General features: G+C 42.8%; 1 protein-coding gene across 1 annotated transcript in view; it reads left to right on the plus strand.

The window, feature by feature from the left end:
* The window catches only part of LOC126263112 (cytochrome P450 6k1-like), a 71,902-nt gene that overhangs the window by 17,094 nt on the left and 27,977 nt on the right, over window positions 1–26,831 (plus strand). The window contains exons 2-5 of the mRNA XM_049960120.1: window positions 9,893–10,157; window positions 10,286–10,524; window positions 13,576–13,838; window positions 23,646–23,827. Coding sequence (XP_049816077.1) covers window positions 9,938–10,157; window positions 10,286–10,524; window positions 13,576–13,838; window positions 23,646–23,827 — 904 coding nt within the window. The 5' untranslated portion in view covers window positions 9,893–9,937. The remainder of the gene's footprint in view (window positions 1–9,892; window positions 10,158–10,285; window positions 10,525–13,575; window positions 13,839–23,645; window positions 23,828–26,831) is intronic.

Raw genomic sequence — 26,831 nt, forward strand, 5'->3', positions numbered from 1 at the left:
ATCATGTCTGCGACACTATCTCCCCCGTTTCGCGATAATACAAAACGAGCTGCCCCTCTTTGTACTTTTTCGATGTGATCCGTCAGTCCCACCTGATGCGGATCCCACACCGCATAGCAGTACTCCAGAATAGGGCGAACAAGCATAGTGTAAGCAGTCTCTTTGGCAGACCTGTTGCACCTTCTAAGTGTTCTGTCAATGAATCGCAGTTTTTGGTTTCCTCTACCTACTATATTATCTATGTGATCGTTCCAATTTAGGTTATTAGCAATTGTAATCCCTAAGTATTTAGTTGAATTTACAGCCTTCAGATTTGTGTGACTTATTGCGTAATCGAAATTTAGCTGATTTCTTTTAGTATTCATGTGAATAACTTCGCACTTTTCTTTATTCAGGGTCAATTGCCACTTTTCGTACCATGCAAATATCTTATTTAAATAATTTTGCAAGTCGTTTTGATCATCTGATGATTTGACAACACGGTAAAAGACAGCATCATCTGCAAACAATCTAAGACGGTTACTCAGATTGTCTCCTATGTCGTTAATATAGATCAGGAACAATAGAGAGCCTATAACACTTCCTTGGGGAACGCCGGATATTACTTCTGTTTTACTCGATGACTTTCCGTCTATTACTACGAACTGTGACCTTTCTGACAGGAAATCACGAATCCAGTCGCACAACTGAGGCGATACTCCGTAGGCACGCAGTTTGATTAGAAGACGCTTGTAAGGAACGGTGTCGAATGCCTTCTGGATATCTAAAAATATGGAATCAATTTGACATCCCCTGTCGTTAGCACTTATTACTTGATGAGTATAAAGAGCTAGTTGTGTTTCACAAGAACGATATTTTCTGAATCCGTGCTGACTGCATGTCAATAAATCGTTTTCTTCGAGGTACTTCATAATGTTCGAATACAATATATGTTCTAAAACCCTACTGCAAATTGACGTTACTGACATAGGCCTGTAATTCAGTGGATACTCCTACTTCCCTTTTTGGGTACTCGTGTGACTTGAACAATTTTCCAGTCTTCAGGTACGTATCTTTCTGTGAGCGAGTGGTTTTGTATAATTGCTAAATATGGAGCTATTTTATCAGCATGCTGTGAGAGGAACCCGACTGGTATACAATCTGGACCGGAGCCCTTGCCTTTATTAAGTGATTTAAGGTGCGTTGTTACACCGAGGATATTTACATCTATGTTTTTCATCTTGGCAGTTGTTCTTGATTGGAATTCAGGAATATTTACTTCGTCTTCTTTGATGAAGGAGTTTCGGAAGATCGTGTTCAATAACTCTGCTTTAGTGGCACTGTCATCAGTGACTTTACCGTTGTTATCGTGCCGTGATGGTATTGACTGTGTCTCTTCTGATAACGTAGAGCTCGCTCACGAACATCCTACAGGAACAAAAAAACCTATTAATTGTTTCGTTTATGATTAATAATTAGTACTAAAATGATACTTTTTCACTAAAAACTAACTCATTTGAGAAGATAAAACTTAACGAATTAGTACTTTAATCTAATTGATCAGTATAACAGAGCAACTTGCTTACCTCATTGTCAGGTTCAGTGCTGTTTTCAGCTGTACTTAAATCTCCGTGCCAGTTGGGTAAATGTTGAGATGGAACTGCATCTGCTTTTTCTTTTGCAGCAACCCCAGAAGTTAGTTCTTTAAATTTCGCCCGTAATCCTCGGGAAGAAAATGGAGCAGATACGGGAATTAATAACATTAATTTCGTCAGCTCGCTTGCACAGAGATATCCATTCCCTTTGTAGGGAATTCTTGGGAAAATAATGATACACAATACCACTAGTCTTAGTTCCATAATTTTTACAGTTTGCATCTGAACAGTTACTCGTATTTCTATCCATAATTCGGTCTGCTCGCAACACGCGCCACTAATAAACACACCGCTGCCATACTCAATGCTCTCTGCCCGGTGACGTCACAGTGCGTAGGGTACTGTGGGTAAATTGTCCGCGGACACTGCTGGAATGGCTTACCTTATATGTCTAGCTACCTTGATCTACTCACCGGAGGTCTCTGGTCCGAAATATGGTGGCACAATGTCGACGGGAACCGGCTATACACCAGAAAATTATTAGAAGAAGAAATACGGCGGGAAATTTTCAGGAGTTGCCTACTTCTTTAGCACGCATTTTATTAAACATTTCTGTACAAAACTCAGCTCGTTTCTCTTTGTCACTTTCTCTTAAAACTTGCAAAAGTTCCAAGTTGTAGAGAATCGGTGACAGTAGTGTCCGTAATACTTTCCACACAGTGACACTAGGCGTATTCAACTCTAAGCTGGCACGCCTCGTTATTTTCCGGGACTGAGAATGCATGATAGTTGGCCGACCCTGATCCGGTGCCCCATGTGACACACAGCCAGTTTGGATGAAACAATTGTACGAATTTATAACAGTTTGCCTTCGAGGTGGTGGCTTGCGATACTTTGTCCTGAATTGTCTCTGGACTGTAATAGATTAGATTAGATTAGTTTTTTGTTCCATATATCCGTGCTGAGGAGATCCTCGTGGATGTGGAACGTGTCAATTTTTTTTAAGGTGAAATAACAATACTAATAGTATGGATATATACAATACATCATTTGTTTCTATTAAAAAATTCGTCAATGGAGTAGAAGGAGTTGGCAACTAGTAAGTCTTTCAGGCTCCTTTTAATGTGGTCTTTGTTTGGAACTAAATTTTTTATGTTTGCTGGCAAATTATTGAAGATGAGTGTCCCTGAGTATTGGACCCATTTTTGAACTAAAGTAAGTGCTTTTAAGTCCTTGTGCAGATCATTTTTGTTCCTGGTACTGTATGTATGAATTGAGCTGTTTGTTGGAAAAAGAGATATATTATTTAGGACAAATTTCATTAAGGAGTAAATATACTGAGAGGCAGTAGTTAGTATGCCCAGTCCTTTGAAGAGGTTTCTACAGGACGTCCGTGAATTTACTCCACAAATAATACGTATTACACGCCTTAATTAACTTTGTTGATATTTCATCGTAACCAATAGAATACTTTGTTTTTAAAGATTTTATTATGGAAGTTATTTCTTTTGGTGAAGTGAGTGACATATTCATGTACCTGAAGCTATTTGTAAAGGCTAGTTTCAGATATTCAAGGGCATTATTTACTGATCCTGACAATCCCATTCTATCAGTAACGGATATAAAGTACTTGTTAAACAGATTTGCCACACTATGCCCATCGGGTACTAATGTGTCATCTATCCTTAATGCTATTTGCTCCTGTTCCTTTCTGGTTCTACCAGTCTCCTCTTTCGCTATATCCCATATTGTTTTTATTTTGTTACATGACATTGCTATCTTCTCCTCGTAGTGCATTTGTTTAGATGTGTGAATTTTTTAATATTTTATAGTATTCCTTGTATTTAGCTAAATCATAAGCATTGGAGCTATACTTGATCGACAGATACATTTTCCTTTTTGTCTTACGGGAAATCTTTATTCCTTGTGTAATCCATGGTTTTATTTTAGACTTCTGTCTAATTTGAGTAACTTTTAAAGGAAAACAGTTTTCAAACGTGGTACTGACATTGCTCATGAATGTGTTATATTTTTCATTCATGCCATGAGCGGATTTGGATTCATGAAATTATAAATAACACAGCGCACGTTCAGTGCTGTTATACGACCACGATGGGAGTTGGAATAACTCATTCGTGCATGCCACCCAGAGGGAACTAACAGTGTTAGACAGGAATATTGCTTGAAGATACACTGCATTGAGTGCTGCATTAAAGATTTCTGTAAGTTATGTACCCCTTTCGCAATCAAAGGGTACTTTTGTATAAAGTTCAGAATTCAAATGCCAATGAACCCAAGCTATTCAACGAAACTCTCAATAATAATGCAGAAAATCGACTTTGAAACTTTCCGAGTGTCTTTAATACCCTAAGGAATCGTCATTTTGTCGATGAGCTGCCTGCCTCCCTGATTTAGGTTTTCCGTGATTTCCCTAAATCGCTCCAGGCAAATGCCGGGATGGTTCCTTTGAAAAAGCACGGCCGACTTCCTTCCCTGTCCTTGCCTACTCCGATGAGACCGATGACCTCGCTGTTTGGTTTCTTCCCTCAAACAACCCAACCCAACCTGCCTCCCTGGTAGAACGCTTACTTACCACGTTGAAGAACTGCTTAAACCTAACTAACCTAAGGACATCACACACATCCATGCCCGAGGCAGGATTCGAACCTGCGACCATAGCGGTCGCGCGGTTCCAGACTGAAGCGCCTAGAACCGCTCGGCCACACGGCCGGCAGACGGGACATGTTTGATTCGCTGCCCTGTTAAATTTCTAAACAAAGTTGCATGTTCCATGAGCATTACCGGAAAGCGCAAAACATAAATTTATAATTTTTTTAAAAATTTAAACGACCTTTGTTAACAATGTTTTATGAAAGATCGTAATTAAAAATTTATATTTTCAGTGAAAACTTGGTGTGCGGTACATGATTAGAAATAAGAAGACATGAATCTTCATAAAAATGACAATTAGACATGTTTTAATTGGCATATCTTCTATAAATTTTATATTTACAATACCGAATGCGGCTGAACTTTACAACTGCTAAATACATATGGAATTCTCCTCTCCTCTCTCTGTAGCTCTACTTCTTCCACCTACCTCTGTCCATCTCCTCCTCCTTCTCCCTGTCTCTGTCCATCACCTTCTCCCCGCTCCCTGTACTTCGCTTGTCCCTCTCTCTCTCTCTCTCTCTCTCTCTCTCTCCCTCTCTCTCTCTTTCTGTGCATCTCCTCCTCTCTAGTCTCTCGGTTCAAATCCTCCTTCCCTGTCTTTATATCCATTTCCTCCACTCTTCTCTGCTCATCTCCTCCAACCCCCTCTCTCTCACCTTATTTATTGTTTTTAGAAACAGAACCTACGTTGGGAACAGAAGTTAAAATGAATGGGTAAATCGCTTGGAATCGTTAGCACACGGTGTATGAGGGAGATCTTACAAGTTGCTGTCTCTGTGAGGATAGTAGCTTTAATGACAGTCTTTCGCACGTCTTTAATCTGTGAATTGTCACATTTGGCCGTCTGTTTTGTCGATGATGATGTTTGGTTTGTGGGTCGCTCAACTGCGTGGTTATCAGCACCTGTACAAATTCCCAACCTTTGCTCAGTCCAATCTCGCCACTTTCACGAATTAAGATGAAATGATGAGGACAACACTAACACCCAGTCATCTCGAGGCGGGTGAAAATCCCTAACCCCGCCGGGAATCGAACCCGGAACCCCGTGCTCGGGAAGCGAGAATGCGACCGCCAGACCACGAGCTGCGGACATCTGTTTTGCCGACGTTTCAAATTACTTTGTGCGTAACCTTCATCTGGGCGAGTCTAAAACGACTGATCTGTTGGTCCGGAGTCATGATGGATAGCGTTTGAGAAATTCTGAGTCGATTCGTCTGCAAACGCTGTATGCGCTCTTCGACAATCTCGATGATTTGCGGGTCATGCAGTTTCCCTGCGTTGCGCGTAGGCCGACCGACATTTCCATGCCCTCACTGGTGGTATTCTTTCGGAATATATAAACCACAAACTGAAATCAGTTGAATGTCTGCAACTAAGTAAATTATCACGAACTGACTTCAATTCAGTCTTTGCAAAACACCAAAGGTATGGTCACCATCGATAGCACAGTGAAATACCACTTTCAGTTGTATTCTTCTTCGCAAAATATCAGTGTTCAATGAGGAATTTGTTGTTGTTATGAAAACATGCGACACCAGAACTGTCAAATTGAACATCACTTTTTTTTGTTATGAAAATATCTGACAGCACGACTGTCAAAAAGACCGTCACGTTTCTTTCGCTGAGATTTTCATACAAAAATACCCTCAAAATTTCCAACTTCCCCGGAGGCTTTTCAAAAATTTTCTTCGTACAAACCTTGTCCTGACGGTTACGAACACACACACACACACAAATCGGTCGAGGCGTTGTCAAGTGATGATCTTTCATACATGGGGCAATTCATTTTTTTTTTACGTAGATGGCGCAGGTATTCGAAGAGAACGGCTAAAAAAGAAGAAAATACTCACTGAAGCGACGCCAGAACCGGTGATTACAAGTCTCCAACACTATTGATTTGTCTCGTTTTGATCTTTATGTATTTAATGCTTCATGGAAATGTTCGTAGAACATGGACCGTAGTTTAAAAACTTGCCTCGGCCAGGAATCTACCTCGAAATCCAATATGGTAGGCAAGCATTCTACCACTGGACCACACTGCCAGTCAAAGAAAATTGTCCTCATTTAGCGCTTCTAAAGACGCTTTGAAACTTCAAAATAGATTTTACTTTTTTTTAGGATTGCATCGAACCGCACTTTTTGATTGATATTTGAGTTAAATAGAAAAAATTACAAACATCCGATTACTGTGTGGTCCTTGTTAACCTTCTACAAGCTATGGCAAAGAGAGGAGTAATGAGAAGTAAAACCTGCAAAACTAATTTCACGTGGACTGAACGGAAATATCTCCTAAGGTTCCCTTATAGGCGAACATGGCCAACAAATTTGTACACAAAAAACATCTCAAGACACAATGAAGGATAAGGCAAAAGAGCTATCTTCAAGCTCCTCGGCAGTACACTAACTAACCTGACCTCCGTCCTAACAGGCCTCGGAAGGCCCAACGTCACCGACCAGCCGTCGTATCATCCTCAGCCCACAGGCTTCACTGGATGCGGATATGGAGGGGCATGTGGTCAGCACACCGCTCTCCTGGCCGTATGTCAGTTTACGAGACCGGAGCCGCTACTTCTCAATCAAGTAGCTCCTCAGTTTGCCTCACAAGGGCTGGGTGCACCACACTTGCTAACAGCGCTCGGCAGACCGGATGGTCACCCAACCAAGTGCTAGCCCAGCCCGACAGCACTTACCTTCCGTGATCTGACGGGAACCGGTGTTGCAACTGCGGCAAATCCGTTGGGCCCAGTTGTACTCTAAAGTGACAAAATTCATGGAATATCTCCCAATATCGTGTCGGACCTCCTTTCACCCGTCGTAGCAACTCGACATGGCATGGACTCAAGACATCGTAGGGAGTCCCCTGGAGAAATATTAAACCTTGCGGCCTCTACAGCTATCCATGATTGAGAAAATGTTGCCGGTGCAGGTTTTGTGCACTAACTGACGTCTCGATATGTCACATAAATGTTCGATGGGATTCATGCTGGGCGACTTGAGCGGCCAAATCATTCGCTCCAATTGTCCAGAAGGTTGTTCAAACCAATCGTGAACAACTGCAGCCCCATGCTATGTCGCATTGTCATCCATAAGAATTCCATTGTTGTTTGGAAATATGAAGTACATGAGTGGCCGCACATCGTCTCCAAGTAGGCTAACATGACCATTTCCAGTGAACGAGTGTTCAGTTGGACCAGGATACCCAGCCCATTCAATGTAAACACAGCCCACATCATTATCAAGCCGTCACCCCCACTGTGCCTTGTTCACAACTGGGATCCATGACTTCCTGGTGTCTGTGCTACACTCGAAGCCTGGCATCAGCTCTTACCAACTTAAATCGGAACACATCTGACCGGGCCACGGTTTTCCATAGGTTTTGGGTGCTACCGACTTGGCACGAATCCAGGAGGGGCGCTAGGGACGGCGTCGTTCTGTTAGCAAAGGCACTCGTGTCGGTCATCTGCTGCCATAGCCCATTAACGCCATGTTTCGCCGCACTTTCTTAACGGATACTCTCGTCGCACGCCTCACATTGATTTCTGCGGTTATTTCACGTAGTGTTCCTTTCCCGTTAGCACTGACAAATGCCGCTGCTTTCGGTCGTTAAGTGAAGGCTGACGGTCACTGCGCCGTCCGTAGTCAGAGGTAATGCCTGAAATGTGGTATTCTCCCCGTGATAATGTGGCTCTCTGAATACTGAATTGCCGGCCGCGGTGGTCTCGCGGTTCTAGGCGCGCAGTCAGGAACCGTGCGACTGCTACGGTCGCAGGTTCGAATCCTGGCCCGGGCATGGATGTGTGTGATGTCCTTAGGTTAGTTAGGTGTAAGTAGTTCTAAGTTCTAAGGGACTAATGACCACAGCAGTTGAGTCCCATAGTGCTCAGAGCCATTTGAACCATTTGAATACTGAATTCCTTAACGATTCCCGAAATGGAGTGTCCCATGCGTCTATCCTCAACCATCTTCCCGTGTTTTTCTTCTTCTTCTTTGGCTACTGCCTTTATCCCGCATTGTGCGCAGCGTCGGCAGGGTTAAGTACGGATTTGGCATAGTAAATGTTTAAGGGGTGGCCGGATGCCCTTCCTGCCACCACCCCATACCCCCCGGGAGGGAATTAGTGTACCCCAGCTGTCTGCGTCTAGTGTGAATAGTGGAATAGTGTGAATGTTTTCAAATGTCTGCGACCCGTGTCACTGAGGCGGGGTGTGGAGACCAGCCCGGTATCCACCTAGGAAGCAGCGCGCTAGCGCTGTCGGCTATCCTGGCGGGTCAACCACCATTCCGCGTTTAAGGTCTGCTAATTCCTGTCGTGCGGCCATAATCACGCCGGAAACCATTTCATACGAACCACCTTGTGTACGCGATACTAACGCTATCCCCCAAATCTCTATTCAAAAAAAATGGTTCAAATGGCTCTGACAAGGGAACCTCCCCATCGCACCCCCCTCAGATTTAGTTATAAGTTGGCACAGTGGATAGGCCTTGAAAAACTGAACACAGATAAATTGAGAAAACAGGAAGAAGTTGTGTGGAACTGTGAAAAAATAAGCAAAATATACAAAATGAGTAGTTCGTGGCAAGATAGGCAACATCAAGGACACTATGACCGCAGGAGCGCCGTGGTCTTGTGGTAACGTGAGCAGCTGCGGAACGAAAGGTCCTTGGTTCAAATCTTCCATCGAGTGAAAACTTTAATTTTTTATTTTCAGTTTATGTGACAAAACTCTTATGTTTTCATCACTTTTTTGGGAGTGATTATCACATCCACAAGAAAACCTAAATCGGGCAAGGTAGAAGAATCCTTTTACCCATTCGCCAAGTGCACAAGTTAGGTGGGTCGACAACATATTCCTGTCATGTGACGCACATGCCGTCACCAGTGTCGCATAGAACGTATCAGATGTGTTTTCCTGTGGAGGAATCGGTTGACCTATGACCTTGCGATCAAATGTTTTCGGTTCCGATTGGAGAGGCACGTCCTTTCGCCTACTAATCGCACGGTTTTGCGATGCGGTCGCAAAACACAGACACTAAACTTATTACAGTGAACAGAGACGTCAATGAACGAACGGACAGATAATAACTATGCAAAAATAAAGAAAGTAAAATTTTCACTCGTGGGAAGACTTGAACCAAGGACCTCTTCTTCTGCAGCTGCTCACGCTACCACGGGACCACGGCGCTACTTACCTCACGTTTTCCTTGATGTTGCCTATGTGGCCCATGGACTACTCAGTTTGTATATTTTGCTTATTTTTTCACAGTTCCACACAAGTTCTTCCTGTTTTCTCAATTGATCTGTGTTCAGTTTATAAGGCCTATCCACTGTGCCAAGTTATAACTAAATCTGAGGGGGGTGCGATGGGGAGGTTCCCTTCTGAGCACTATGGGACTTAACATCTATGGTCATCAGTCCCCTAGAACTTAGAACTACTTAAACCTAACTAACCTAAGGACAGCACACAACACCCAGCCATCACGAGGCAGAGAAAATCCCTGACCCCGCCGGGAATCGAACCCGGGAACCCGGGCGTGGGAAAATCTCTATTCCCTGAGTTTGTCACCTCAGCGTATTAGCCACACCTTTGTAAACAATCAGATACAATTCAGTTATTACTTTGTAGTTTTTGTTCCTTCTTTTACAGATTGTTTGAAGGTTTCTGAAAACGCGAGATAAAAGCAGGGTCGGCATGGGCGTGTTTCTGGAATCGTGGCTGAGTGAATTCCTGGCCGTAGCCGTGGTGGCGGCGGCGGCGCTCTACGCTTGGTATTCTCATCGCTACAGCTATTGGACCAAGAAGGGCGTTCTTCAGCCAGAGACTTTAATACCATTTGGCAACATAGCGAGAGCCTTTTTTGGAATTACTCGATTAGATTTCGTGTTCCAAGAGCTCTATCTTCGTTTCAGAGGTAATGTTGGAGTAATACTTCCTGCATCTGCATATCATATCATTTCCCTTTTCACTGGAACCATAATTTAATTTACCTACTTATACTAAATATATTTTCGTCCACTGTTAACGGCTTACGCATTTCAGATCAGAACTATGTGGGAATATACCTATTCAGCAATCCAAGTCTGTTGCTGATCAACCCGGATTATGTTCGGATAGTACTGGTCAAGGAATTTGAAGCATTCTCCTACAGAAATATCAACTTCGATGAGAGAGATCCACTGAACCATAACTTAATTAACACGAACGGCCCTAAATGGAAGAAACTGCGTACTAAGTTGACCCCGTCATTTACGACGGGAAAGCTCAAAATGATGAGTCAGGTATGTTTTAAAAATAACAACTAAATTTACGATAGACGTTCTTCAGTCTCCCTAATAGTCCACTTTTATCTTAAATTAAGCACTTCTGACTCTGCAGTAAACATAATTGCGTTCTTTTCTTCCTCATATAATCAAATGGTTCAAACGGCTCTGAGCACTACGGGACTTAACATCTGTGGTCATCAGTCCCCTAGAACTTAGAAATAATTTAACCTAACTAACCTAAGGACATCACACACATCCATGCCCGAGGCAGGATTCGAACCTGCGACCGTAGCAGTCGCGCGGTTCCGGACTGAGCGCCTAGAACCGCTAGACCACCGCGGCCGGCCTCATATAATCCCAACACGGTTTTGTAGCTAAGAACTATGAGGCCGGGACGACATGACGTCGTTAGCGGCTGACATTGATGAAGTATTTATTTAACTTTGTAAGCCAACATAGAACGTGAGATTGGACTATACTATCATTCTGCTGCGTTTCGCCACACTAGGTTTTTAAATCCCGCAGAGAAGGAGGTGGGACGATGTTTTAATTCCAGCAAACTTAACGACTCTCTAAGTGGTGTTTAATTCCGGTTGCTAAACCGTGATTAAGAATATACTTGAACGTATACGATGTCACATCGTGTGAGACATTAAGTAAGGGTTATTCGTAAATACCTCCAGGGATTCACAAGATGACCGCGCGGAAACTACGAGGCATGCAGAAAAATCAGTGAACAGAGCATTCCTCCAAATTTCTATTCATAATATGCGCCGTGGTGTAGCTGCAGAGCGTATCAACAGTGGATAGGCGTGTCGAAACACGTAGGCAAATTATTCTCCCCGAATTGTCGCATTGAATTATGAGTAGTTTCAACGTAAATCTTACTCAGGCTAATAAATGAATGCGAACAGACAGTCAAACCAGGATAGAGAGAGAATCAGGAAGAAGAAAACGGTGAGGAAGCTTAGAAGTCGATCACTTAGTAGAGTAGAAACTTCTGCAGCAGAGCAGCAAGGTAATTGTATTGTATAGGGTGCAAATCTGAGCGAGTGAGCAGGTGCTTTTGGTATGGGAAAGAGTGCAGAGGTCATGTAATAGAGGTCCGAGGACTGTGTGAACGAAAATATGGCGATGTCACTAAATGTAAACCCCCACGACAAAACTTAATCCTTCAAAGAGAAAGACGACGTTAGGTCAGATCTTTCCACACCTAGTGATGCTCAACTGAACCAGTCCAGTGAGTTATCACTAGAACTAGTAGGGTGGCAAGGTAAATACACTCCTGGAAATGGATAAAAGAACACATTGACACCGGTGTGTCAGACCCACCATACTTGCTCCGGACACTGCGAGAGGGCTGTACAAGCAATGATCACACGCACGGCACAGCGGACACACCAGGAACCGCGGTGTTGGCCGTCGAATGGCGCTAGCTGCGCAGCATTTGTGCACCGCCGCCGTCAGTGTCAGCCAGTTTGCCGTGGCATACGGAGCTCCATCGCAGTCTTTAACACTGGTAGCATGCCGCGACAGCGTGGACGTGAACCGTATGTGCAGTTGACGGACTTTGAGCGAGGGCGTATAGTGGGCATGCGGGAGGCCGGGTGGACGTACCGCCGAATTGCTCAACACGTGGGGCGTGAGGTCTCCACAGTACATCGATGTTGTCGCCAGTGGTCGGCGGAAGGTGCACGTGCCCGTCGACCTGGGACCGGACCGCAGCGACGCACGGATGCACGCCAAGACCGTAGGATCCTACGCAGTGCCGTAGGGGACCGCACCGCCACTTCCCAGCAAATTAGGGACACTGTTGCTCCTGGGGTATCGGCGAGGACCATTCGCAACCGTCTCCATGAAGCTGGGCTACGGTCCCGCACACCGTTAGGCCGTCTTCCGCTCACGCCCCAACATCGTGCAGCCCGCCTCCAGTGGTGTCGCGACAGGCGTGAATGGAGGGACGAATGGAGACGTGTCGTCTTCAGCGATGAGAGTCGCTTCTGCCTTGGTGCCAATGATGGTCGTATGCGTGTTTGGCGCCGTGCAGGTGAGCGCCACAATCAGGACTGCATACGACCGAGGCACACAGGGCCAACACCCGGCATCATGGTGTGGGGAGCGATCTCCTACACTGGCCGTACACCACTGGTGATCGTCGAGGGGACACTGAATAGTGCACGGTACATCCAAACCGTCATCGAACCCATCGTTCTACCATTCCTAGACCGGCAAGGGAACTTGCTGTTCCAACAGGACAATGCACGTCTGCATGTATCCCGTGCCACCCAACGTGCTCTAGAAGGTGTAAGTCAACTACCCTGGCCAGCAAGATCTCCGGATCTGTCCCCCATTGAGCATGTTTGGGACTGGATGAAGCGTCGTCTCACGCGGTCTGCACGTCCAGCACGAACGCTGGTCCAACTGAGGCGCCAGGTGGAAATGGCATGGCAAGCCGTTCCACAGGACTACATCCAGCTTCTCTACGATCGTCTCCATGGGAGATTAGCAGCCTGCATTGCTGCGAAAGGTGGATATACACTGTACTAGTGCCGACATTGTGCATGCTCTGTTGCCTGTGTCTATGTGCCTGTGGTTCTGTCAGTGTGATCATGTGATGTATCTGACCCCAGGAATGTGTCAATAAAGTTTCCCCTTCCTGGGACAATGAATTCACGGTGTTCTTATTTCAATTTCCAGGAGTGTATTATTTGTCGCTCGAGGCAAGACACAAAAGCCCAGACTAAGGAATAAGGAGGCTAAACAAATGTTGGCTGGACAGGATGTACGGTTTGTAGAAACTGGGCCCCAACTGGAACAGGTTCCGTTATTACAGCAATATCTTAGTGACACAGAACTTTGGCATGACGAGCAAGAAAAATGAGTCGAAACTGTAGAGGATTGCTTGATAGACTAGAAGAGAGGGTTAGTCATTTACTGGGTGAAATAGAAACATGATTATGTGAAGCCACATATCATGAGGCATCCTGGCCTGTGACCTTTTGACAGATTTAGTATGAATGCACTTGAAATTTCTCAACCTCTAAGAACGACTGTTGTCCTTTTCAGACAATGCAGGACTGCGGACGCGAATTGGTGAAGGTGTTGGAGGAGCCAGCGAAGAAGGGCCAGATCCTGGAGATGCGGGAGATAGCCGCCAGGTTCACCACCGACAACATCGCTTCCGTATTTTTCGGAGTCGAATGTAACGCACAACGGAACCCGGACACAGAGTTCCGCCAATGGGGGCGTAAGATGTTCGAGACAACAGTGAAATCAAGGATTTTCGATCTCATGTACAGATTTTTTCCAGAGGTAGCCAAGGCCCTAAGGTAAGCCTGTTGTAGTTAGCAACGTTACTCGATAAAACTGGCGTTATACTTAGGAACGCAAAATCATGTCTCTGTTTAGAGTTAATATTCTTATTGTAGCTCAGTGAGTCACTAGATAATATTACAAAATGGTGCATTGTTCATAAGAAACGCCGTTCTCTTCGGGAAGTTGTCTCACGATAAATATGTGGGGAATTATCGGAAGACGTTAAGAAAACGAGTCATCGGTATTGTGACAAGGGGACGACAGCTGATAGGATCATATCTATGTTAATGTAAAATGGGAAACGTTAAAAGCAAAAATCTCGATAACTTTTTCACCCCTTTCCTTCAAATTTTTACGCGATAATCTAATAAACATTCGGACGGACGTAGACTATGTACTTTTTTAAAACAACGACGTACAAGAAATCAAGTGCGAGCAAAAAAAATACTATGCTGTTATGCACTGTGTTGTGAAAATACGCGGTTTCTTTTTCTTTCTCGCAGTAGTTATTAACAATTATAGCAGTGCATTTAAGCCATTATACAGAATGTTTCTCTCATATATATTGTTCCTCCACATACATAATTTTAAGCAAAAATTCAATACACAACAATGTGCTGTTTCGTATTCTTCCTCGCAGTCGGTTTGAACGGAAAACCTATATATTAAGAAACCTGAACTATGGGAACTGTGAATCGTTCAAAACATTGTAAATTACTATCTGAAATGATGTCGTTATGACATATCTGGGCAACTGAAACATGTCACTTCAAAGTCGCTCCACAAGCGTGCAATGTTGGCAGTGTAACTGACAGACAAGTGAGAAACTCGAGGTGCTGCGTCTTCTGAACCAATAACAGCACCGAACAAAAGCTGGTTCCGGCGTCGACGCTACAACGTAGGCGGCTTCCATGTAAACATGGTATGTCAGTGCGCGACCACATGCCTTCTTGTTGTGTTGTGTTGTGTTACCGCCTCGACTACGGTTTCTTTTTATTAAACAATGTCACCAAAACGATGTCGTTCACCAAGCGAAAATCCGTTGCGCCGTGGAGTGCCATTAAATAATCATGCTTCGGAATTCCAACGTAGGACATGTGAGTTTTACGAGCAAGAAAAACTGTTCGTTTCTGTTCATGGGCATGCGTAGATTCCCGCCGATAAAGTTTTAGAGTGTACCTCGAAAACTCTAGAACTCAGTCAAAGAACAGTTGTCAGGAAAGACTTGTTGTTGTGGTCTTCAGTCCTGAGACCGGTTTGATGCAGCTCTCCATGCTACTCTATCCTGTGCAAGCATCTTCATCTCCCAGTACCTACTGCAACGTACATCCTTCTGAATCTGCTTAGTGTATTCATCTCTTGGTCTCCCTCTACGATTTTTACCCTCCACGCTGCCCTCCAATACTAAAGTGGTGATCCCTTGAGGCCTCAGAACATGTCCTACCAACCGATCCCTTCTTCTAGTCAAGTTGTGCCACAAACTTCTCTTCTCCCCAATCCTATTCAATACCTCCTCATAAGTTACGTGATCTACCATCTAATCACCATTCTTCTGTAGCACCACATTTCGAAAGCTTCTATTCTCTTCTTGTCCAAACTATTTATCGTCCACGTTTCACTTCCATACATGCCTACACTCCATACAAATACTTTCAGAAATGACTTCCTGACACTTAAATCTATACTCGATGTTAACAAATTTCTCTTCTTCAGAAACGCTTTCCTTGCCATTGCCAGTCTACATTTTATATCCTCTCTACTTCGACCATCATAAGTTATTTTGCTCCCCAAATAGCAATACTCCTTTACTACTTTAAGTGTCTCATTTCCGAATCTAATTCCCTCAGCATCACCCGACTTAATTCGACTACATTCCATTATCCTCGTTTTGCTTTTGTTGATGTTCATCTTATATCCTCCTTTCAAGACACTATCCATTCCGTTCAACTGCGCTTCCAAGTCCTTTACTGGTTCTCACACAATTACAATGTCGTCGGCGAAACTCAAAGTTTTTATTTCTTCTCCATGGATTTTAATACCTACTCCGAATTTTTCTTTTGTTTCCTTCACTGCTTGCTCAATATACAGACTGATTAACATCGGGGATAGGCTACAGCCCTGTCTCACTCCCTTCCCAACCACTGCTTCCCTTTCATGCCCCTCGATTCTTATAACCGCCATCTGGTTTCTGTACAAATTGTAAATAGCCTTTCGCTCCCTGTATTTTACCCCTGCCACCTTCAGAATTTGAAAGAGAGTATTCCAGTCAACATTGTCAAAAGCTTTCTCTAAGTCTACAAATGCTAGAAACGTAGGTTTGCCCTTCCTTAATCTAGCTTCTAAGATAAGTCGTATGGTCAGTATTGCCTCACGTGTTCCAACATTTCTACGGAATAGAAGCTGATCTTCCCCGAGATCGGCTTCTACTAGTTTTTCCATTCTTATGTAAACAATTCGCGTTAGTATTTTGCAGCTGTGAGTTATTAAACTGATAGTTCGGTAATTTTCACATCTGTCAACAACTTCTTTCTTTGGGATTGAAATTATTATATTCTTCTTGAAGTCTGAGGGTATTTCGCCTGTCTTGTACATCTTGCTCACCAGATGGTAGAGTTTTGTCAGGACTGGCTCTCCCAAGGTTGTCAGTAGTTCCAATGGAATGTTGTCTACTCCGGGGGCCTTGTTTCGACTCAGGTCTTTCAGTGCTCTGTCAAACTATTCACGCAATATCGTATGTCCCATTTCATATTCATCTACATCCTCTTCCATTTCCATAATATTGTCCTCAAGTACATCGCCCTTGTATAGACCTTCTATATACTCCTTCCACTTTTCTGCTTTCCCTTCTTTGCTTGAACTGCGTTTCCATCTGAGCTCTTGATGTTCATGCAAGTGGTTCTCTTATCTCCAAAGGTATCTTTAATTTTCCTGTAGTCAGTATCTATCTTACCCCTAGTGACATAAGCCTCTACATCCTCTTATTTGTCCTCTAGCCATCCCTGCTTAGCCATTTTGCACTTCCTGTCGATCTCATTTTTGAGACATCTGTATTCCTTTTTGCTTCATTTACTACATTTTTGTATTTTCTCCTTTCATTAATTAAATTCAATATATCTTCTGTTACCCAAGGATTTCTAGTAGCCCTCGTCTTTTTACCTACTTGATCCTCTGCTGCCTTCACTACTCCATCCCTTAAAGCTACCCATTCTTCTTCTACTGTATTTCTTTCCCCCATTCCTGTCAATCGTTCCCTTATGCTCTCCTTGAAAGTCTGTACAACCTCTGGTTATTCAGTTTATCCAGGCACCATCTCCTTAAATTCCCACCTTTTTCCAGTTTCTTCAGTTTTAATCTACAGTTCATAACCAATAGATTGTGGTCAGAGTCCACATCTGCCTCTGGAAATGTCTTACAATTTAAAACCTGGTTCCGAAATCTTTGTCTTACCATTAGATAATCTATCTGAAAGCTGTCAGTATCTCCAGGCTTCTTCCATGTATACAGCCTTCTTTTATGATTCTTGAACCAAGTGTTAGCTATGATTAAGCTGTGCTCTGTGCAAAATTCTACCAGGCGGCTTCCTCTTTCATTTCTTAGCCCCAATCCATATTCACCTACTACGTTTCCTTCTCTCCCTTTTCATACTACCGAATTCCAGTCACCCATGACTATTAAATTTTCGTCACCCTTCACTATATGAATAATTTCTTTTATTTCATCGTACATTTCTTCAATTTCTTCGTCGTCTGCAGAGCTAGTTGGCATATAAATTTGTACTACTGTAGTAGGCGTGGGCTTCGTATCTATTTTGGCCACAAGACTTAGAAGACACTAAAGTAAACAATGTGGAAGAAAGCCCCTGTGGGAAAATCAGTGTTTTTAAGCACTCCTTGAAAGAAAAAAAAAGCAGTCTCGTCCTTTTACAGACATCGATTGCTTCCAAACCGATGCAATTCGTCAGCACATGTACGGACATTATTGAAGGACAGAATACCCCACAATAGCAAAGCTGCTATTTTCTTTAAAAGAAAGCGTACTTTTCTCAGAAGGGAAAACGTCGCTTAAGATGATATTAGAAAGTATGGGATTCCATTTTAAAAAGTTAGATGGACGAAAACTGTTGCTTGAAAAATCTCATGTCATTGCAGCTCGTATACACTCAGTCATAGGGTTAGACGAAACCTGGGTCAACGCTGGAGAATCAGTTGAGAAGTGCTGGACGGATGATCCTCCGAATAGCAGCGGTCATCAGGCAACAGGAAGAGGATCCACATGAATGGTGGCCAATGCAGGATCTTCAAACGCCTTTGTGCCTGAAGGACATTTTGTTTTTCGACCAAGAAAAACCTAGGACTATCATGAGGTGCGGACCACCCACTGTTTCCATAGTGGCTTAAACATTTGTTGCTCCAGTTTAGTGGTTCAAATGGCTCTGAGCACTATGGGACTTAATATCTGAGGTCATCAGTCTCCTAGACTTAGAACTACTTAAACCTAACTAACCTAAGGACATCACACACATCCATGCCCGAGGCAGGATTCGGACTTGCGACCGTAGCGGTCGCTCGGTTCCAGACTGTGGCGCCTAGAACCCCACGGCCACTCCGGCCGATAATTTACACATCTGTCAACACCTGCTTTCTTTGGGATTAGAATTATTATATTCTTCTTGAAGTCTGAGGGTATTTGGCCTGTCTCACACATCTTGCTCACCAGATGGTAGAGTTTTGTCAGGACTGGCTCTCCCAAGGCCGACAGTAGTTCTAATGGAATGTTGTCTACTCTCGGGGCCTTGTTTTGACTTAGGTCTTTCAGTGCTTTGTAAACTCGTCATGCAGTATCATCTCCTCCATTTCATCTTCATCTACATCCTCTTCCATTTCCATAATAATATCCTCAAGAACATTGCCCTTCTATAGACCCTCTATATACTCCTTCCACCTTTCTGCTTTCCCTTCTTTGCTTAGGACTGGGTTTCTATCTGAGCTCTTGATATTCATGCAAGTGGTTCTCTTTTCTCCAATGCTCTTTAATTTTCCTGTAGGCAGTATCTATCTTACCTGTAGTGATATATGCCTCTACATCCTTACATTTGTCCTCTAGCCATTCCTGCTTAGCCATTTTGCACTTCCTGTCGAACTCATTTTTAGATGTTTGTATTTCTTTTTGCCTGCTTCATTTACTGCATTTTTATATTTTCTCCTCTCATCAATTTAATTCGATATCTCTTCTGTTACCTAAGGATTTTATTAGCCCTTGTCTTTTTACCTACTTGTTCCTCTGCTGCCTTCAATATTTCATCTCTCAAAGCCACCCATTCATCTTCTTTGGTATTTCGTTCCCCCATTCTTATCAATGGTTCCCTAATGCTCTCCCTGAAACTCTCTACAACCTCTGGTTCTGTCAGTTTATCCAGGTCCCATTTCCTTAATTTCCAACCTTTTTGCAGTTTCTTCAGTTTTAATATACAGTTCATAACCAATAGATTGTGGTCAGAGTCCACATCTGCCCCTGAAAATGTCTTACAATTTAAAACCTGGTTCCTGAATCTCTGTCTTACTAATATATTATCTATCTGACACCTTCCAGTATCTCCAGGCTTCTTCCATGTATACAACCTTCTTTCATGATTCTTGAACCAAGTGTTAGCTATGATTATGTTATACTCTGTGCAAATTCTACATCTTTCATTCCTTATCCCTATTCCATATTCACCTACCACGTTTCCCTCTCTTCCCTTTCCTACTATCGAATTCCAGTCACCCATGACTATTAAATTTTCGTCTCCCTTCACCATCTGAGTAATTTCTTTTATCTCATCATACATTTCATCAATCTCTTCGTCATCTGCGGAGCTAGTTGGCATATAAACTTGTTCTACTGTGGTAGGCGTGGGCTTCGTATCTATCTTGGCCACAATAATGCGTTCACTATGCTGTTTGTTGTAGCTTACCAGCATTATTATTTTTTTATTCATTATTAAACATACTCCTGCATTACCCCTATTTGGTTTTGTATTTATAACCCTGTATTCATCTGACGAGAAGTCTTGTTCTTTCTGCCACCACACTTCACTAATTCCCACTAAAATTTAACCCACCCATTTCCCATTTTAAATTTTCTAACCTATCTGCCCGATTAAGGGATGTGACATTCCACGCTCCGACCCGTAGAACGCCAGTTTTTTTTCTCCTGATAACAACGTCCTCAGGAATAGTCCCCCCCCCCCCCCCCGAGATCCGAATGGGGGACTATTTTACCTCTGGAATATTTTACCCACGGGGACCCCATCATCATTTAACCATACAGTAAAGCTGCATGCCCTCAGGAAAAATTATGGCTGTAGTTTCCCTTTGTTTTCAGCTGTTTGCAGTACCAGCACAGCAAGGCCGTTTTGATTAGTGTTAGAAGGCCAGATCAGTCAATCTTCCAGACTGTTGCCCCTGCAACTATTGAAAAGGCTCTTCAGGAACCATACGTTTGTGTGGCCTCTCAACAGATACCCTTCTGTTGTGGTTTCAACTATGGTTTGGCTCTATGTACCACTGAGGCACACAAACCTCCCCACAAATGGCAAGGTCCATGGCTCATAGAGGGGGGGGCGGGGGTTTATATGATAATAATGTCAATAAACTTACCTATGCCATAAATCTTTGAACCAAAATTAAAAGAGTGCCAAATCCTAGGTACAATGCATAAATCAATGTATCACATGTCCCAACAGACAGAGACAAAGGAACAAATAATTTTGATTCCCAGTATCTCTCTGAGAAGTTACATCAACCTGGAAACAAGAAAACCAGGGTTAAACAGCACAGAGTACATATTTTTACAACTCAATAGCTTAATAAAGAATACTTGAGTGATGGTATGCAGAAGAATTGTCACAAAACATTATTTCATGTCCGTTTGTGTGGTTAAAATATCACACATCTGACTTATAGTCAAACAGGAGTTACTTGGAATACTTTTCCTCATAGGGCTCAATACACTATACCCAAATGTGTGACATCAATATGGTACATCAGACAAATAACTAATGAGCTTATAAAAGTTATTCAAAACGAAGAAAGGTTCAGAGTCATCAGGTTTAGGCAATTAAACTTTTATTGTGTGTGATGAAGGTTGTGACCAGTAAATTTGAAATATAAAATCAAAAATACAAAAACCGGTTTCAGCCATTACACATTATTGACATGCTTACATAACTATCTACAGCAGAGACTGAGATACTTCAGTTCCAATAAACCATATAGTCACACCAAAGCAGTAATAGGACATCTCTTATTTTAAAGGAGGGACATGAATGGGTAATGTAATATATGAACCATATGTTATGGTATCAAAAATAACAAGACAATATTAAGAAATACAAGCAGGGTAGCTTACATACATGATACCAAAGAAGCTTAAATGAGTAGAAAGCAATTCTATAACAAGTATAGTACAATATCTCAAAAATAACAATACAGTTATCAATAAATACAAAGAGAGTGGTATACATACATGATACCAACCAAGCTTACTTACATACACTATGTATGTGAAGCTCAAATGGTATACAAACTGTACACCACCTGTTTAACAACTATCACTTTCGCATTAATTTCACTGTTGAAATTGTGGATAATGATTGTATTAGCTTTCTTGATCTAAGGCTTCCTAAAAACGAAGGTAAACTCCATTTTAATGTTTTTTTTAAATTGTACAGATATAAATATATTTAAAAGTTTTCCAACTCAACTATATATAAACATGCATTTTTTCATTCAATGCTGAATAGAATAATTAGATTTCTGTAGTCAGGTGATAATACTGATGCTGAACTTAGTAAATTTTCTTAAATTTCATTTTGCTCTTCACACTGTTAAGTGATAAATTGTAAAATTTAAATATATTTAAATAATTCAGTTTATACACTTTTAATTAATATATTCAATTTCGTTAGAATTACTACCCTTGTAAGTCAAAAGGCTATAGGCCAACACATGTGTGGCACATTGGTTAATTTTTGCATGAGCCGCCACTCTAAACATGTTGGGACTGTTTTACGATCAGAGAGTTTTTCGTGTAGCCATTTGTATCATGCCGTTGCACAAACTGATAATTCAGAAAACCAGTTCGTACTCTTACCACACAGTACCCAAAAATCGAAATATGTTGTACCTATATTCTGAAGTTTTGTAATTGTACCATGAAAAAAAATTAAAAATAATTATCAAAAGCAAAAAAAAAGGAGTATTTGTCATTCCTATTCAAAAAGGTTCATTATAATTTCTAGTACCATACGATCAAAGTGGGCGAAGTCTCATCAAGGAACCGAAATTTGCGTCCTGACGCAATTCCGAGGGATACCACAGATTAGGACGTGTATCCATTCCTCATACATATTTAGCAATTACAAAGCATTGCCGGATTTGCTAGCACAATATAATGTGAACGTTGATGGTTGCCGCTTTAAGTGCAGGATCGCCGGTACACCATGGCTCTCGCTACAACCAGGTGGTTAGGGACAGCGATCGTTAAAGAATGCGATTTGTTGTGCTCATTAATTTGAACGCCAAGTTATGGCGTGTTTGGAGAATGCAGGGAATGATGAATTGAAAAGACATACGAAAACGGGACCATCTTGTAGTTGTGAAATCACAAATGAGGAAAGAGACGCTACAAAAGTAGTCATCCGTCACTTGCACATTTATTCTGCAAAATTCGGAAAACCTATCATCACCGCTGGGTCTAACAATTTATTTTTCACCCATAGATTTACAGTTCCCCCTTTCCCATTCCTCTCTTGCACACGAAGTGAGGTGCTGAGTGGTTATAACACTGGGACCGCATTTGGGAGGACCTGGGATAACATCTTCCAGCCACTCAGAATATGTTTTTTGTGGGTATCCTAAATCAGTTCAAGTGAATGAAAGAGATGAATCTATGAAAAAAAAAAAAAAAACAAGTTACTTCGCCTCTATTCCATCCGAGCTGGGTTAGTGTCTCTTCTCTAATTATTGCCAGACCGTTGGACGGTAAACACCAAACTTTCAGGAAATCTCCTTCACTGGTATGTCGTCGTGACAAAGAAGAGAGCATTGCTTCGTAGCACAAAGAACACCTACGTTGCAGTCCACTACCGTTGTCTAAAAAAACTGACCTTACATTTTAAGGATAATAATGTCACTTCGTCTAATTAGCCTACTTACAGCAGAATACTAGAGTATGCAGGACGTCCACTATATTCTTAAAATCTACACTTAACTGGTCTAGTGTGAAACACCCTCAGCTCTAACAGAAATTAGGAATATGTTACACTAATCTTCCTTTCTCCTATGCCTGCCAGTCACACCTTCACATTGAAGTTCGTTTAAGATATTTGTAACCCGGAAACAAGATTAAAATTAAAAGAGAAGAATTTTCTTTTAATGAGGTGCGAAGAATGATCTTCTCTTCAGTACTGCTCTGTGAACATTAGTATACGTATATTTACTTCTACAAGTCCTGTGTCGTATATTGATATTCATGACACATGTAATGTGGTGGCTTAAAACCATTTTAATCCTTATCTGTGAAGATGGTCCGAGAGTGAAACCGGTTAATATTTGGATTTAAAATGAAAACAGCTGATGGTCAAACATGCATTTTATACATTACTTGTCGGCTGTTGATAATCAGCTTCAAAAAATGCTTAAAAGGATTTTCCACTGCACAGTGGCTCGGACCGTGTAGTTTGACAACCACGTGCGTTACTTTACATTTCATATGCGTCGGTTTCACAAATGCCACTGTATGCAAGACTTGGAATGTTTATGCACTTCCATTTCTTCCAGGCTTCCGAGCGGCGCTGTACACGTGACGGGATACTTTCGGAATATGGTGAAGGAGACCATGGAATACCGGGAAGTACACGGCGTAGTTCGCAACGACTTACTGCATCTAATGATGCAGCTCAAGAACAAGGGCTTCATTGACGAACAAAGTAAAACTGGCTCCCAGGAAATTGATAACTGGAGTAAGTATGAACACAAAACCTAATGGAATTGTGTTCACACTAGTTGTCATTTCTTCTCCAGCTATCCGCAATGTGTCTGTATTCACACTCGTGCGAAGGTGTGACTGGCAGGCATAGGAGAAAGGGAGCATTAGTGTTCAACGTCCCGTCGACAACGAGGTCATTAGAGACGGAGCACAAGCTCGGACTGAGGAAGGATGGGGAAAGGAAATACTGTGTTCCCTTTCAAGGAACCATCCCCGTATTCGCCTTAAGCGATTCAGGAAAATCACAGAAATCCAAAATCAGAATGGTTGGACGGAGATTTGAACCGTCGTCCTCTCGAGCATAGATGCTATTGGATACATAAACATTTTGGAAAGTCTTACTATTTTTTTTTAAGATTGTATTGGAACTTACTCAAGCTTAACAATGATATGTAACTTAATATACATTGACGGAAAATATCGCAACACCAAAAAAAAGTAATGTAGAGTAACGAAATTTCGAGAATACGTTTGTCTAGGTAACATACTGTTGTGATTAACATCGCATCACAGGTTAATATAAACGTGAGGTATGCCTTTGCACATCTGAAATTCTGGTACATTAAAAACTGGTATAACTGCCAAAATGTTGAACGCAGGCATGCATAAGTGGAAGCACTGTGTCGCACGGTGCCCGATGTCAGTATGTAGAATTCCGTGCCTGTTGCAATTGGTCGGTCAATACAAGGCCGGTTAATGCCGTTTGTGGATGACGCAGGAATCCTCGTTCAATGATGTTGCATACGTTCTCGATTGGAGACGGATCTGCTGATCGAGCAGGCCAAAGCAACATGACGACACTCTGAAGAGCATGTTGGGGTACAACGGCGGTATGTCGTGTCACATACTGACTATATAATGAATTTATGTTGTTACCCTTAAGGCTGTTGGAAGCACTCAATTGCACTACAAGATAGGAAATCAAAGACACAGTGCAGAGAGTAGGCAAAAGTTTTATGTTGTCGGAGCTAAATACGTAGTAACACTAGAGCCATGCAAACTGCAGACGCACTGGAGGTTTCACTCAGAGAATTAGCTGGTAACTCCATGCACCGCCCAGACGCTGTTGTAAGGCGTCGCAGTAGAAGATGGCCGCGAAAAGTCACGTCTTCACAGAGGCAGCAAGCTTGATACTTGTTCCTGAGAACTGCAACGTCAGTGGGGTTACGCAAGTTAGAGTGTTACTACAGCAGTCCCCACTCTCCAAAGGTCTGAGGTGCGGAACAACTCGTCAGATTGGCCGAAGGTTGTTAAGTACCGGTGGGTTGGTGGGTCGACTATAAGAAGGGAGAAATAGTGTGCAGCCACGTTTCTTCGATAAGTTCCGACATGTCTGCTTCTCTCACTTGAAGTGCTGCTGTCAAGTTTGTACTGAACATGCATCTAGTGTTCGCTACTCCTGTTAGTACTCACCCCATGATTTCTGACTCTGACTTCTGCGGCGCAACATCCTTTGCATTTCCTAATGTTTAGAACTAGCCTTCAGTTTAGTAGTCTTAATTCCATGCGGAGTCAGGGATTTTCTCTGCCTCGTGATGACTGGGTGTTGTGTGATGACCTTAGGTTAAGTTAGGTTTAAGTAGTTCTAAGCTCTAGGGGACTGATGACCATAGATGTTAAGTCCCATAGTGCTCAGAGCCATTTTCAACCATTTTTTGAATTTAGTTCCATGACTCTCCTGCTACAAGCGTCCTGTCGAGTCCCAAAATCCGCTCCTCTCGTAGATGCCCTGAGACAGTGTTTGGCGCCGGTCCGAGTCATCCGCTTGCCTTCACTGGGAACTTGCCTTTCTGCATTTGCTCCTCACCTCTCGGAAATTGCAGACTGTCTTCAAACCCCCAGTCTTCCCTCTATCCTGTGTTAGGATCCGACAGTGGGTGAGCGTTATACCGTTCGAAAACACACTTAGAATGCTGCACATGAGTGGTAGCGAAACAGGCCAATCACCAGAATGACAAACAAACCTGCATTAATGGTGCGCGGAATCAGCACCAGAGAGCTCCTGCTGTCACGCAAAAGCGCACCCCAGACCATAATCCCAGATGTAGATCCAGTGTGTCTAGGCCGCAGACAGATTGGTTCCAGGTGCTCATCTGACCTCCTCCTAACCAACACACGGCCGTCATTGGCGCTGAGGCAGAACGAGCTTTGATCCGAAAACAAAACACACCACAATTCTGCTCTCAATGATCTCACGCTTGACACCATCGTAGTCGTGAACTGTGATGGTTTGGGGTCAGTGGACTGCACGTTACAGGACGTTTGGTTGGAAACTGTCCTTGAAGTAACCGATTTGTGACAGTTCATTGTGTCACTGCGGTGCCAACTACTCAAATTGCTGCTGCAGACGCAGTACGATGCGCCACAGTCATACGCCGAACACGATGGCCTTCCCTCTCGATAGTGCCACGTGGCCGTCCGGGCCCCAGTCCTCTTGCCACCGCACCATCCTATGACCATCGCTCCCACCAATCATGCACAGTGGCTACGTTGCTGCTAAGTCTTTCTGCAGTATCGCTGAAGGAACATACAACTTCTCGTAGCTCTATTGCACGACCTCGTACAAACTCAGTGAGCTGTTGATAATGGCGTCGACGTTCTCTTAAACGCACTCTTCACTAACATCAACTCACTAAGTCCAATCTCGAAGGTAACAAACGCTCATGACCGTTACAGCGCGTATTTAAGGTCAGCTTGATTTCCATCCCCGTAGTGGCTGCACTAGCGCCACTCTTAACCGACTGGCACAAAATGTCAATAGATGTCATGTTTCGGATGTACAAACATCCTATCAGCTTTCATTTATCTCTAAAAACTCTTTCTTGATGTTTCAATTTTTTTCCCGTCACTGTGTTTTAAGTCTCTAAGAGATAATAAAATATTTTCGTCGATTTTTTAAAATATTGTTTCCAGCTTTGCATTTATGCCGATTATATCTGTTGGATGGTTGTATCGAACATGTAACCGAGTAACTGAAA

Source organism: Schistocerca nitens, chromosome 6 (genome assembly GCF_023898315.1).
Source record: "Schistocerca nitens isolate TAMUIC-IGC-003100 chromosome 6, iqSchNite1.1, whole genome shotgun sequence".
NCBI lineage: Eukaryota > Metazoa > Arthropoda > Insecta > Orthoptera > Acrididae > Schistocerca > Schistocerca nitens.